Source organism: Suncus etruscus, chromosome 4, assembly GCF_024139225.1.
Source record: "Suncus etruscus isolate mSunEtr1 chromosome 4, mSunEtr1.pri.cur, whole genome shotgun sequence".
Lineage (NCBI taxonomy): Eukaryota > Metazoa > Chordata > Mammalia > Eulipotyphla > Soricidae > Suncus > Suncus etruscus.
The window spans coordinates 130,546,875-130,560,641 of NC_064851.1; the positions used below are offsets into that span (position 1 = coordinate 130,546,875).

General features: G+C 32.6%; 1 protein-coding gene across 4 annotated transcripts in view; it reads left to right on the forward strand.

Annotated features, from left to right (window-relative positions):
• Nucleotides 1-13,767, forward strand: part of TUSC3 (tumor suppressor candidate 3) — a 156,395-nt gene that overhangs the window by 68,079 nt on the left and 74,549 nt on the right. For all 4 annotated transcript variants that reach the window (XM_049772381.1, XM_049772380.1, XM_049772383.1 and 1 more), the window contains exon 3: nt 12,179-12,296. In XM_049772381.1, the coding sequence (XP_049628338.1) occupies nt 12,179-12,296 (118 nt within the window). The remainder of the gene's footprint in view (nt 1-12,178; nt 12,297-13,767) is intronic.

Genomic DNA, 13,767 nt, shown 5'->3' on the forward strand with positions numbered 1-13,767 from the left:
GAAGTTTTAGGGGCCGGAGTGGTGGCACAAGCAGTAGGGCATTTGCCTTGCATGCGCTGACCTAGGACAGGCCACAGTTCTATCTCCTGGCGACTGTATGATCCCCCAAGCAAGGAGCAATTTCTTAGCTCATAGCCAGGTGTAACCCCTGAGCCTCACCGGGTGTGGGCAAAAAAAAAAAGGAAGTTTTAAGAAAGGACAAAAACAAAGCTAGATAAAAAAAACATTGTATAGAAATAAGTGATTTATTGAACTATTAGAATACTAAATTCAGCTGACAAAATTATATTTTTAAGCAAATAAAAATTTTAAAAGCTAAAAAAATAAAGAAAAAAAGATTAATTAAAAAGTAGAATAGACTAACTGAAGAAAGTATAACACACATAATAGCCAAAAAATGAGAAGAAAGGAAAAGAATAAATGTTTGAGACAATAATTATTGAGAACTTCTCCAATTTAATGTCAGACTTCAAACATCAAAGGAATTTCAGAGATCACCAAGTAAAATACGAAAAATGCCCTAGACCTTGACATACTATTTTCTAACCACATGAAATCAAGGAGAAAGAAAAAATTCTGTAGGATCCAGTAGGCAAATAAAAGTCTTATGTTTAGAGAAATAAAAGTAAAAATTAGGAACCCTCTGTATTCAGGGATATGCATATAACAGTGAGACCATTATATAGCTATAGAATGACAATATCCAGAACACATGTAACACTAAAGGTTCCTAAGAACATGCAGAGATAAGAATTCTCCTACTTTGCTGATAAAAGTATTAAATTAGCCAATTTGAGAGTGTTAGTTTTTATAAAAACCCTTTATACATTAGATTAATGACTTCTATATTTTTCTAGGTATTGTCATTATCCTCTGATTCAAAGCAATATAGGAGAATTTTGGACTATGAATGATAAGATGATAATGTAGGGGAGAGAGAAATATCTTAAAAAATAAAAAAAATGGGATCAGAGCGATAGCTCAGCAGTAGGGCATTTGCCTTGCACACTGCTGACCCAGGACAGACTGCGGTTTGATCCCCCGGCATCCTATATGGTCCCCTGAGCCAGGAGTGATTTCTGAGCACATAGCCAGGAGTAACCTCTGAGCGTCACCAGGTGTGGCCCAAAAACCAAAATACATAAATAAAAATAAAAAAGATGTCCCTCCTCTTAACATTGTTGTCAGGGACTGATTATTCCTGACAGTAAAAAATCTTCTGGGGTCCCTTGAAAGGTGGGTGCACAGATTTGGTGACGGGAGACATAGGTCAAAGACTCAAGTTGGGTTCAAGCTCTGTTCTGTTTATTCAAAGCAAAGGTGGAATATTTATACTCAATTTCTTGACAAGTGATAATTTTCAGACAAAGCTAATTTACCAAAAAGCAAGGAGTAAATCTTTCAAGGCAGTTTAGCTTTGAGTTTTTTCTTGTTATGTAACGTTACTCAGCTAGCAAGTTCAGTTAGTCTTGTTTAGGTTTTAATCCATTTTATGCACTCTGAACTAGGGCCTGAAATTTTAACCCTTGATATGACTGTATGTAGGCTAACAGCAAAGCTAGATTTGAGAGTGAGTAATTATTCTGTAAGACTAAACAGAAAATACTTGAATCTAGGCAAATGTTCCTCGGAAGGTGTGTTTACAAATCTGAGTAATTTAAAGAAGCTCTATGAAAAGTGAGTAATAATTGTTCTGTAAGACTAGATACAGAATATTTGAATCTATGCAAATGTTAAATCTGAATAATCTTAAAAATGTCAGCTGAAGTTATGTCTCTATTAATTTTTATGCTACATCTTCTTTTTTTCTAAATGGCTCACAACAGGCAACCAAGATTTTCAGGGCCCTAATGTGTGTGAGTACAGGTTATTTTCTAAGTGTCCTTTCATACAGGTGCTACTTTTCATGTGCCCTTTCTGCAAATACAGCTTTGAAAAAGTACCTGCAATAATAGACAGTTTTTGAAACACTACCACCCCCCCCCCAGACAGTTATAGCCTGTTCAAACTTGGTGCTCTCCTTGGTCTTGATCTGTTTACTCGAGGGATGATGTAGCACATTGTCATTTGTATTAAACTTATATATTTTTCTACATACATCTGTATACCATCTATCTAGTTTCTGGGCCACAACAGTATTGCTTAGGGCTTATTATTAGTTCTGTGCTTAGGGACCACTCCTGAGACCTTATGTGGCATCAGATTTGGCCATGTGCAAGGCAAATACCATAACCTTTGTACTATCTCTCCACCAGAAAAATATTATTTTAAGAAAAGCCCTATTTTTATGCAACAGGATTGGGACCAGTATTTTGAGAATTGAGTTTATATTGCTATTTTATATTTAATCATAGGAGGACTCATGTTTTTCCTGCTCTTATATGTATTATATGGCCTTAAAATAATTAGAGATAGGTATATATATTTATAAAGGATTCTTGAGAGTAAATCTTATCAATGTTTCTAAATTTGGTATTGTTTTCAGTTATATACAAAATAACTAATTACCATTTGGTGAAACAGTTCTATAACCTTAAGTCTGTCTTTTTGATTCATTGCAGTGAACTTATATAACAACTGCATATATTGGCTTCATAAGAAACTGAAGTATATGGTGAGAAATCCTACAGGATTTAATATATGAGTCAAAACTTTTTAAGATCTGAGTTGTTTGATTTTGTGATAAATCTATTCATTTACCCAACAGATATTTCACACATCTTAATTCCCAGACGTGCTATCATAAACAGGGCTTACTTTGATTTTAATTTGTTAATTTGATGTTTTTTTATTCATTGTTTAAAACTATAAATGTTTCCCTAATGACTCAGTATATCTTGAGGCAAGGGTCTATTTCTGCTTATAATTAATCTTCTAAACAATGCATTAATTCATAAATTATTTACTTTTATTTTCAGTGTTAATAAAGGCATACTTTAGTTATTGTATTTCTATTATATGAAATTTAGATAAGAACATTTATTAAATGTTTTGTTAGTAAGTCTTGTAGACCTATAACTTTTAAGAATTTGGACTTACTCAGCCTTTCTTGATTGGAAGAAAACTTTTATTTTTTTCAAGTCACTGTCACTTAAACTGAGTTTGTGTTGTAAGTATATTTTTGCTTTATGATAGGTTTTTGACTCTATTTTTGAGCAATACCTACTAGTGCTCATGCTTATTCCTAGCTCTGCACTCAGAGAATGTCACTCAAGGTAGTTGGGGAGATTAGTAATGTATGGTACTGGGAGTGAAGTTGGGTCAGTTGTTTGTAAGGCAGGCTCCCTGCCTGCTGTATTATCTCTGTTTTTTTGTCTCATATTTTTATATGAGCTAAAGTTGTTTCCTTAGAAAAAGTAGCTATGGTATGGTAATGGGAAAAATAAATGCATAGAAAATGTAGAATTCTAGTTATAAAAACAATTTCTTTATCTTACTAAGTACTGAATCATGCATTCAGTTGTGCTATAATAATGGATGTTTGAATCCTCAGAAACTCAGAGGCTTTGTATTTCATTTTTTTTTGTTTGTTCAATAAGATCCTCAGCATGTATAGCACAAGCAAAGTGAAATCATTCTATCAGAACCATTTTGCAGATTTATTTTATCAGTTTTTTTTCCTCCTTAGAGTACTAGAGTAATTTGGTATTTCTTAGAATACCAAAGAAATTTGCTTAATTCAGATATATATGTGTGCATCTGTCTACCTATATAGCTATTTAGATATTACTGTATATCTACACTTATTTGGCTTACTTTCCTTCTTTCTATAAATGTTACTTAGTGCCCCTTGGAAATTTACCTTTTGTAAACAAAGAACACACTCCCTCAGTTATATCTAAAGTTGCTACTTCCTGGGTTATTCCATCACCCTCAGGGTGTGATATCACCTACTTAAATACTGATCTAGAGCTACATCGCTATCTCATATATATATAAAGATAGATATTATCTGTAAAAAATGTATTAATTTGATTTATAATAACTGCTTTCATTGGATTTATTTAACATATAATCTATCATTACTATCTGACAGTAAAGCTTATACATTATGAATATAAATTTTAGAATTGTATTGTTACATTTAAAAATATATACCATACTTTTAAAAATCCCTTTAAAGTGGTAAAAATTACATCCTTCATCAAAATGTATTAAATACATACAGAATTTAGATGAGTTAATAACAATTTTAGCTTTATGAAACCTTTTCAAATGCCTTTTATGTAAAAGTTGCAATATTTTAGAATAAGTGATTTTTTTTCTTGTTCTTATAATTAAGAAATAAGAGATTTAATATAAAAGATTTAGCAGAACTCTGCCCTGGAGTTACTGTTTAAACCTTTTTGAATGTTTTAATGCAACTTGAGTGCCCTCTTCAGGCAGTTTATGAATATATTAGGACAATTAATAAATTTCCCTAAATCTATCATTAGTTTTATAACTAGTCAAATATTTTTCTTTAAATTAGTAGTATTGAAAATATGTTGAAGGCCCGGAAAGATAGCACAGCAACATTTGCCTTGCAAGCAGTCGATTCAGGACCAAAGGTGGTTGGTTCGAATCCTGGTGTCCCATATGGTCCCCCATGCCTGCCAGTAGCTATTTCTGAGCTGACAGCCAGGAGTAATCCCTGAGCACTGCCGGTGTGGCCCAAAAACAAAAACAAAAAAAAAAAGAAAATATATTGAGTTGCTTTTGGTAATTTATCGTTTTTAACTACTTTTTCACATGTCATTGAGATCTGAAATGTGATAATAATTAGAACTACTAATGACTGGTCATTAGCTCAAGATGACTACACATGTGAAAATCCAATGAGTGCTTTATTTGTCATTAGTTAGGATTCCTTTATTCCTTATAAAATTGGAGATGTTGGAACACTGGGGACTGATTTGTAGGGCAGAGTATGAACTCATAGAGATAAGTCCAGATAACAATATTATTTGTTCACATTTTAGCTAATGAGTCTATATAACCTGAATGGGTCATCTCAGTATTGAAAAGCATAATTATGCAATCATTTATAATGACAAAAATATGTTCAGTAGTCCTGTTATTACTAAATTATTTTAAGAGAAGAAAGCCCTGCTTAATTTTTTTAGTATTAAATGTTCTTTAAATATTATTATATTTGCATTTATCCTTAAATTACATATTCTAGCGAAATATATTCCTAAATGCAAACATCCTGACTTGAAAAGTTTGCTAGTTGTTTTGGTGCTTTAGATTATAAAGGAGACTGTAAGAAATAGGTCATATCTTCATTTATATACTATTTATTAGCTTCATATATATTCATAATTGGACTACTGTAATAACATTCTAAATGGTTTCCACATTTTATTTGCCTTTTCCCAATATATTACATGTGCTGTTCACAAATTCAGCTTTCTTAATTAGTAGTTTGTAAAATTCACTTCTTTCAAAAATACTTGTAGGTGTTCCTTGTTTACAGAATAAAGTCAAGGTCCTTTAACATACTGCTTCAGTTCATTTCCAGTTTTATAATAGAAAGCTTTCTGGTACTGTTGCCACATAATACTAATACACATTTTGGCTAGGTAGTTTATCTTTATATTGCTTCTGTTACTTGGCTAATCTTTCTATTTTTTCACCACCCTCCAGTTTGGGGACCATAACTGGTATCACTCTGGTTATTCCTGGCTCTGAGCTCAGAAATCACTCCAGGCAGGCTTGGAACCATATGGGTTGCCAGGGATTGAAACTGGGTCAGTTGTGTGCAAGGCAAAAGTCCTACCTGGTGTGTCATAGATTCTTCCCATTTCCCTGTTTTTTATAATGATAATTTTAATTTTTCCAGACATATATCTATACTCTTCTGAATATACTCTTTATAACTTTGCTTTATAACTTTTCCAGTCCCCTATGATTTTATGTTTCTCTACAGAGACTTAACAAGGCCAGAGTGATAGTACACCAGTTTGGTATACCTTATATGCAGCCAATCAGGAACCAACCCGAGTTCAATCCCTGGCTTCCTATATGATCCCTTGTGCCTGCCAGGTGTGATTTCTGAGCACAGAACTAGGAGTAATCCCTGACCACTACTGGGTATGCCCCCCCCCCCAAAAAAAAAACCAAACAAACGAAAAAGACTTAACAATCTTTCTTTACTATAAGCATTTTATTTACGGATTACTAAGACAATTCTCTTTAACAGGTCTCTTAGAAGTAGTGGCTGTTAGATAATTTTTCTCATTGCACATTTATTAAGATACTAAAATCGGGCCGGAGAGATAGCATGGAGGTAAGGTGTTTGTTTGCCTTGCATGCAGAAGGTCATTGGTTTGAATCCCATCATCCTATATGGTCTCCTGAGCCTGCCAGGAACGATTTCTGAGCATAGAGCCAGGAGTAACCCCTGAGTGCTGCTGGGTGTGACCCCAAAACCAAAATAAATAAATTAAAAAATAAAAAGATACTAAAATCCATATAAAGATTTATAATTTATTCATTATGAAATTTGCAAACATTAGCATGATGTCAGGTGATAATTTAGTCATTATTATCATTCAAGTCATGTACAGTATTTTTTTGATGAAAAGCATATATTTGTTATGGTATATAGCTAAACTTAAAATGTTTCTCTTTTCTAAGACTAATAGGAGAGGAAAATAAATTGCCTTTGATGAGATAATAACCTCTGCCATAAATTTAAGAGGGCTTTTACTTAGATATTCCAGAATATAAAATCTTTAGTGGAGTAGTAACTTATTTTAGAACCTCTCTCTATATGTATATTAACTAGGGAGCAACATATTAAATTTACTATTAACAAACCCTTAGCTCCTATTTATTGTCATTCAATAGTTAAAGATATAGCTATACTATGTTTAACAGAAAAAACAGAATGGATAACATAGCACTACACAGTAGTTAAGGATTTTTGTTTCTGATAAATATTTCTTTTGGGACTTTCTCAGGCATTTCTTGAGCATTCTATGTATTTTAGTATTATATTATGGTTAGAAGTTGTGACCATAATATGGAAGATCTCAACTGACTCCTATTCTTCATTTAATAGAAAGTAAAATTTTAGGATTTTGAAACAGGATAGATTATGTAATGCTTTTTAAAAATAATTTATTTTATTGAAACCATTATGTTTTACAAAGCCCTTTATATTTGGGTTTCAGACATACAATGAATCAGAGCCAGTCCCAATACATTGTCCATTTCTCTTCATTAATGTTCCCCAAGTGCATCCCATACCACCCCATGCCCTCCAGCCTGCCAGTATAACGGGCTCATTTTAAGTTTAGCTTGTTACTTGGGTATTTTTAACACTACCAATACACCTGAGACTGCTTGGCCCCAGGTCCCCATCCTTTCATAATTGTGCTTCTCCTCTCCCACTGTTTCTTCCATACTCCTCACTATACTCTGGGGCTCAAGGGTATTCAAGACAACTCCTATGTTGTTTCTTCCTGCATTTATTATAAATATACATATAAATGATATTATTCTGTATCTATCCTTCTGATTTATTCATTTAACATAATATCTTACAGTTCAGTCTAAGCTGCTTCAAATGCATGACTACATCATTCCTTATAGCTGTGTAGAATTCCATTGTATATCTGTATATCTGTACCATATATTCACAATCCACTCATCTCTTGTTGGAAATATAACAATTATAAAGTTTATATGGAACCATAAAAGACCTAGGATAGCCAAATGCATATTGAAAAACAAGAAACTGCAAGGCTTTTCGTTACTAATTCAAAGCTCTACTACAAAGCTATCGTGATCAAAACAGCATGGTATTGGAACAAAGACAGACCATTAGACAGAATAGAATATTCAGTGACATCCTCCCAAATATATTGGGAACTAATCTTTGAAAAAGAGCCAAGAAGTTGAAATGGAACAAACACAGTTTCTTCAACAAAATGTGTTGGAACAATTGGATAACTGTATGTAAGAATTTAAATATTGATCCATATCTCACATTCTACACAAAAGTCAATTCAAAGTGTATTAAAAACCTTGAAAAATAGATCTGAATCCATAAAATTTATTGAGGAAAGCATAGGCAGAACACCTCAAGACTTAGAAATCAAAGAAGTCTCCAATGATAGGATGCCAATGGCAAGGCCTGTAGTATCAAATCTGAATAAATTAAAATTTTGAAACTTAAAGTGAAAAAGTCCAATGATGGAATACAGAATTTGAAGGCAAAATCAAGTCAGTTTATGTTCTTTGACCCTCAGAACTACTAACCATACTTCCTTGAGTTATTTTCTTCAAAGTTACAAATTGAAATAGTATGCTTTATAAGCCCTCTTTTCATTTTAAGCTTGTAAGCATTTTGAGATCATTAGGCTTGCACTCAATCTACTGGCTTTGTCTGCCACATTATTGTCTTCAATATTTGTGAAAGTAATAAATAGGATAAATGTGCACTTAGATTCTAGAAGGTTTGTGTTATAATAAACCAATAGCTTTATTGCATATTCTGATAGCAAAACACTCTTATTAGTATGTCATAATCACAAGCATTTTTGGACTTATTTCTGTTTTATTTTATATGCTAAAATATTCTTTTGTACAAAAAATACCTTTGTTTTCCAATTGAATGTCACTCCTTTTATGACTTTTAAAGAATCATTGCATATCAATGCCAATTCAATCATTATATGTAGTTATGCACATTTTAATCCTAGAAAACTTATTATTTATTTTGGACCACACCCAGTGAAACTCGGGTTATACCTGACTGTGCAGTCAGAAATCATTCCTGGCTTGGGGGACCATATGAGACACCAGGGGATCGAACTGAGGTCAGTCCTAGGTCAGCCTTTTGCAAGCCAGGTGCCCTACTGCTGCACCACTGCTCCAGCCCCTATTTTATTTTTTTTTTTAACCAACAAGTTAAAGTAGAATGATGTAGATGTACATTTGGTAGCTTATTTTGAGGGTAGGGGAATGATGATACCACCATTAAATTATCAAGAATTTTTTTTGCATGTTTCTATTTGCATGTTCAAAGTTAACTACCAAAATATACACACAAAATTGTTATACTTTTAGATAATTGGAAAATCAGGCATAGTATGGCCCATAAACAGAAAAGAAAAACATAAAATTTTAATCTAAATTCCCAGTTTAGCAAGGAAGAGTATAAACTGTGATTTGTGTTCATATATTTCTTTAGTGGAGAGGAAGATTTTTATTCATTCTATAAATATTTTAAGTTTATTTTTCTGTTCACTCTTTTCTGCTTTCTATTTCTCCTACTTGAAATAGTATTCTTTTCAATGATGACTTTTTCTCAATCTTTGGAATTTAATACTAGTGTCATTTCTTCTGAGAAACTTAAATTTACCATCTAAAATAATCAATTTTTACTTTTTTTTGTTTGTAATGCCTGCTTGTTCTTACTGTATATCTTAACTTTAAATTAGTGGAATATTTTTTATTTTAATATATTAAGAATTTCTCCACTAAAACAACTGCTTGAAGATGAAGATAAGATCATTTGGACTCAGTGGTAAAACAAACTTTCTTTTTTTTTTTTAATTTATTTAAACACCTTAATTACATACATGATTGTGTTTGGGTTTCAGTCATGTAAAGAACACCACCCATCACCAGTGCAACATTCCCATCACCAATGTCCCAAGTCTCCCTCCTCCCCACCCGACCCCCGCCTGTACTCTAGACAGGCTCTCCATTTTCCTCATACATTCTCGTTATTGGGACAGTTCAAAATGTAGTTATTTTCCTAACTAAACTCATCACTATTTGTGTTGAGCTTCCTGAGGTGAGCTGGAACTTCCAGCTCTTTTCTCTTTTGTGTCTGAAAATTGTTATTACAAGGGTGTCTTTCATTTTTCTTAAAACCCATAGATGAGTGAGACCATTCTGCGTTTTTCTCTCTCTCTCTGACTTATTTCACTCAGCATAATAGATTCCGTGTACATCCATGTATAGGAAAATTTCATGACTTCATCTCTCCTGACAGCTGCATAATATTCCATTGTGTATATGTACCACAGTTTCTTTAGCCATTCGTCTGTTGAAGGGCATCTTTGTTGTTTCCAGAGTCTTGCTATGGTAAATAGTGCTGCAATGAATATAGGTGTAAGGAAGGGGTTTTTGTATTGTATTTTTAAAACAAACTTTCTAACATGCTGGTCCTCCTTGTCCTTCTCTCTATTGTCCCTGGATATTATTACCACATAATCTTTTATTTATCATATATCCCATAAATGAGTGAGATCATTCTCTGTCTACTCTTCTCCCTTTGCCAAATTTCACTGAGCATAGTACTTTATATATCCATCCATGTATAATCAAATTTTATGATTTAAGTTTTCCTAATTGCTGCTGAAATAGTATTTTACTGTGTAGATGTACCACAGTTTCTTTAACCTTCATATGTTCTTGGGCACTTGGGTTGTTCCTAGATTCTGGGTATTGTGAGCAGTGTTATGATGAACATAGGAATGCAGAGTGCTTATCTTCATGGTATTTTAATATATATTTCTAGGAGTGAGATATATATATATATATATATATATATATATATATATATATGAGTGACATATTACTGGATGATACGGGAGCTCAAGTTCTATTGAGCATTATCCATATTCTAAAAATTTCTGGACTAGTCTAAATTCCCACCTGCAGTGAATAAGAGTCTTTTCTCCTCACATCCACACCAGCACTGGTTGTTCTTGTTCTTTGTGATATGTGCCAGTCCCTATGGGTGTGAGATGATATCTTATTGTTGTTTGGACTTGTATATCCCTTATGATTAGTGATGTAAAGCAATTTTTCCTGTGCCTTTTGTCATTTGTTTGTGAAAATATCTGTTCATTTATCCTCCTAGGTGTTTTTCATGTTAAGCTCTACCAGTGCCTTATCTATCTTTGATATTAACCCTTTCAGATGGGCATTGGGTGAATAGTTTCTTCCATTTCATAGGGACTTTCTTCCCTAGTCATTTCTACCCTATGCATTTGAGGTGCATAAGCTTCTCAGTTTAATATTGTCCCCTTTGGTGTGCTTGACTAGTGTTGGGAGAACTGAACTACCAGGAGACTCAAACATCACAGTATGTTCCTTTCGTGAATAGAGAGAGAGATGCACACTCAAAGACAGAGAAAAGAGAAAAAGAGACAGAGAGGAGAGATCATGGTTCCTTCTTCCTGAATAAAGATAAAGTTTATCATCACTATTTTTAGAACAACTCCCTCAAACTTGGTGTCCCTGTCCCATAACATTGTATTTACAGACATCCTCAAAATATTTTTGTGTCACCCTGAGACAGGAGGGTATAGAGAATCCATAAAAATAAATATGAAGTAATACATTCCTTTGTTTCTTCTATCAAATATGAAAACATTGCCTACTTTGACATGTTATTGGAATATAAAGATTTCCCATCCTAATTTGAGACTCTTGATTTAAACTAGTATTTTTATGATTTTTTCTGCTGTCCAGTTTCCTTTGATATCTGAGTATCTTCTATTTTGTGAAGAGGGAGGATAGTAACTTTTTTTTAAGAAGTACTTGTTTACTTTATGTTTACTTAAAGTTGGAATGTATCTCTATCCTTTTACATATAACTCTTACTTGAAAATCAATGAAGTCCAATAGATTGAATTCAAATTAATTACTGCTTTTAGAGAAGACATTTTGTGCAGTTAGTTAAGCTACTTACAAATGTTTGCTTACTAAGTTTGAATGCAGAAATATTTTTAGTTAAATGGGAATATAAAATGCAGTGTAGTATATTTGTAATTTAAAAACAAATCTTTGTGATTTTTATGTTTAACTATTTTGCAGGAATTCTTAAAAATTACTTTTTACTGAAATCATCGTAACAGTTAAATTGTATATTTAAGAGATGCCATAAAGTAATTTTATAACCTAGAATCAGTTGTAAACTTTCTGTTACAGGGCCATCTGATTAGACTATTCAATATCACCATAGTATAATCATTGGCTGTATATGTACATTAATTAGTGTTGCAGTTGAACTGGATTTTCAATTTTCAAATTATCATGAAAAGTGGCACTTTAATTTTCAGACCTGTATGAAATCTAGTCCACTATTGTCCCAAAATTACCTGTCTTATTAACATCTTTGTTAATAATTAAATACTGATGTTCCTACCTGTTCAATTTTCCTTATTAGACAAGCGAACGAAGAATATCAAATACTTGCTAACTCCTGGCGTTATTCATCTGCTTTCTGTAACAAACTTTTCTTCAGCATGGTAGACTATGATGAGGGATCAGATGTTTTTCAGCAGGTAAGAATTATAGTTTGGGGTTGGAACAATAATACAGTGGGTAAGGTGTGGGCCTTTGAGATGATCAGATAGAAGTGTCTTTTTTTTTTTAAATGATCTTGCATTCTCTTATGACATTAGAAAATAGTTATCTTCCATTTCACCATTTAAAAGTGTTTTTAAACCCAAGTGTTTATTTCAGCCAGATCTATAAAACAAACAAGCAGGTTAGATTAGTTTAATCATGCTACTTTTTATATTTAAACATGTTTAATGCAATTATTCAATTTCATAATGTAATCTTCTTATATTTAGAATAATTCTTTGGGGGGCACATCTATTTGTGTTTGGGAAATGAACCTGGGTTACTTACATGCTAGTTATGTGCCCTTTGCTCTTACTACCTCTCAGCCCTCTCAGATTTTTATTCTAAAATGTATCTTCTTTAATGCCTTTAATATCAATCTCCAAATTTTCTTTTTTGTAAGTACTTATATATGATTCTTGGTCTCATTGTTGAGGATATAATATGGCTGAGAATTTCAGCATATTGGAGAGGGCAAATTTGAATGAAGTGAAATACAACTTTGCTCTAACCTTGTTGAAGTGTGGAGGCCACTTCAGCTTGAACCATTTTTAGAAAACATATACATGTTAGTAGCTAATTCAAATTAAAAAGCAAAACTGTATACAAAAATCCCTTTTTACAAAGTACTGCCTACAGAGTAAATGTAGCCATTGGAATCTTGTACATAATTATGTGTTAAATTTGGCATAGATAGGAGTTAAAATTGTTTTTAATTGAAACATTCCTCAGGTTAATTTTGATTCAGCAGAATTTTGAATATAGAATGGCTTTATGTTTGCTGAAATTTAGCCTCTGGCTTAGCAATAAGAGTTTTTACTTTAAAATGCAGAGATGCATGAAAGTTATAGAAGTTAGTGGTTTTTATGGAGAATTATTATTTATACAATGAGTATAGTATACATTTTGTTTTACTTGAGAACTACTAGATAATTTTTATTGCTTATGCTTTACTTTTCACTAACTATCGAGTCACATTTTATTGAAAGTATTTTTTTAAACGTGTTTAAAAACACTGTTCGCCATAATTGGTGTTTGTCGATAATAACAGTTCAAAAAACTTGTAATTTCTGGGAATTCGTTGGGAAAGTGGCATCAGTTACATGTGATTTTCCTGAGTGAGTCTAAATGACAACAGTCATTTGGATCAATGAGTTAGTATTAGATGGAGTCTGGACTAGAAATCAGGTCTTTGTCATACTCTGTAGTTACAGTGCTTAATGTGCATTTGCATTATAGTATTATAGTATTAATAAGCACTAAAATTTGTAATTGTGGGCCTTTAAGTAGATTTTATTATAGTTTTAGTACAGAGTAGGATGAGGAACTTTCTCCCTAGTAATCTTATATTTATATATGTTCTGTAATAGTCTCTTGGTTTTATTTGGGTAAATGAGGCATTGTGGA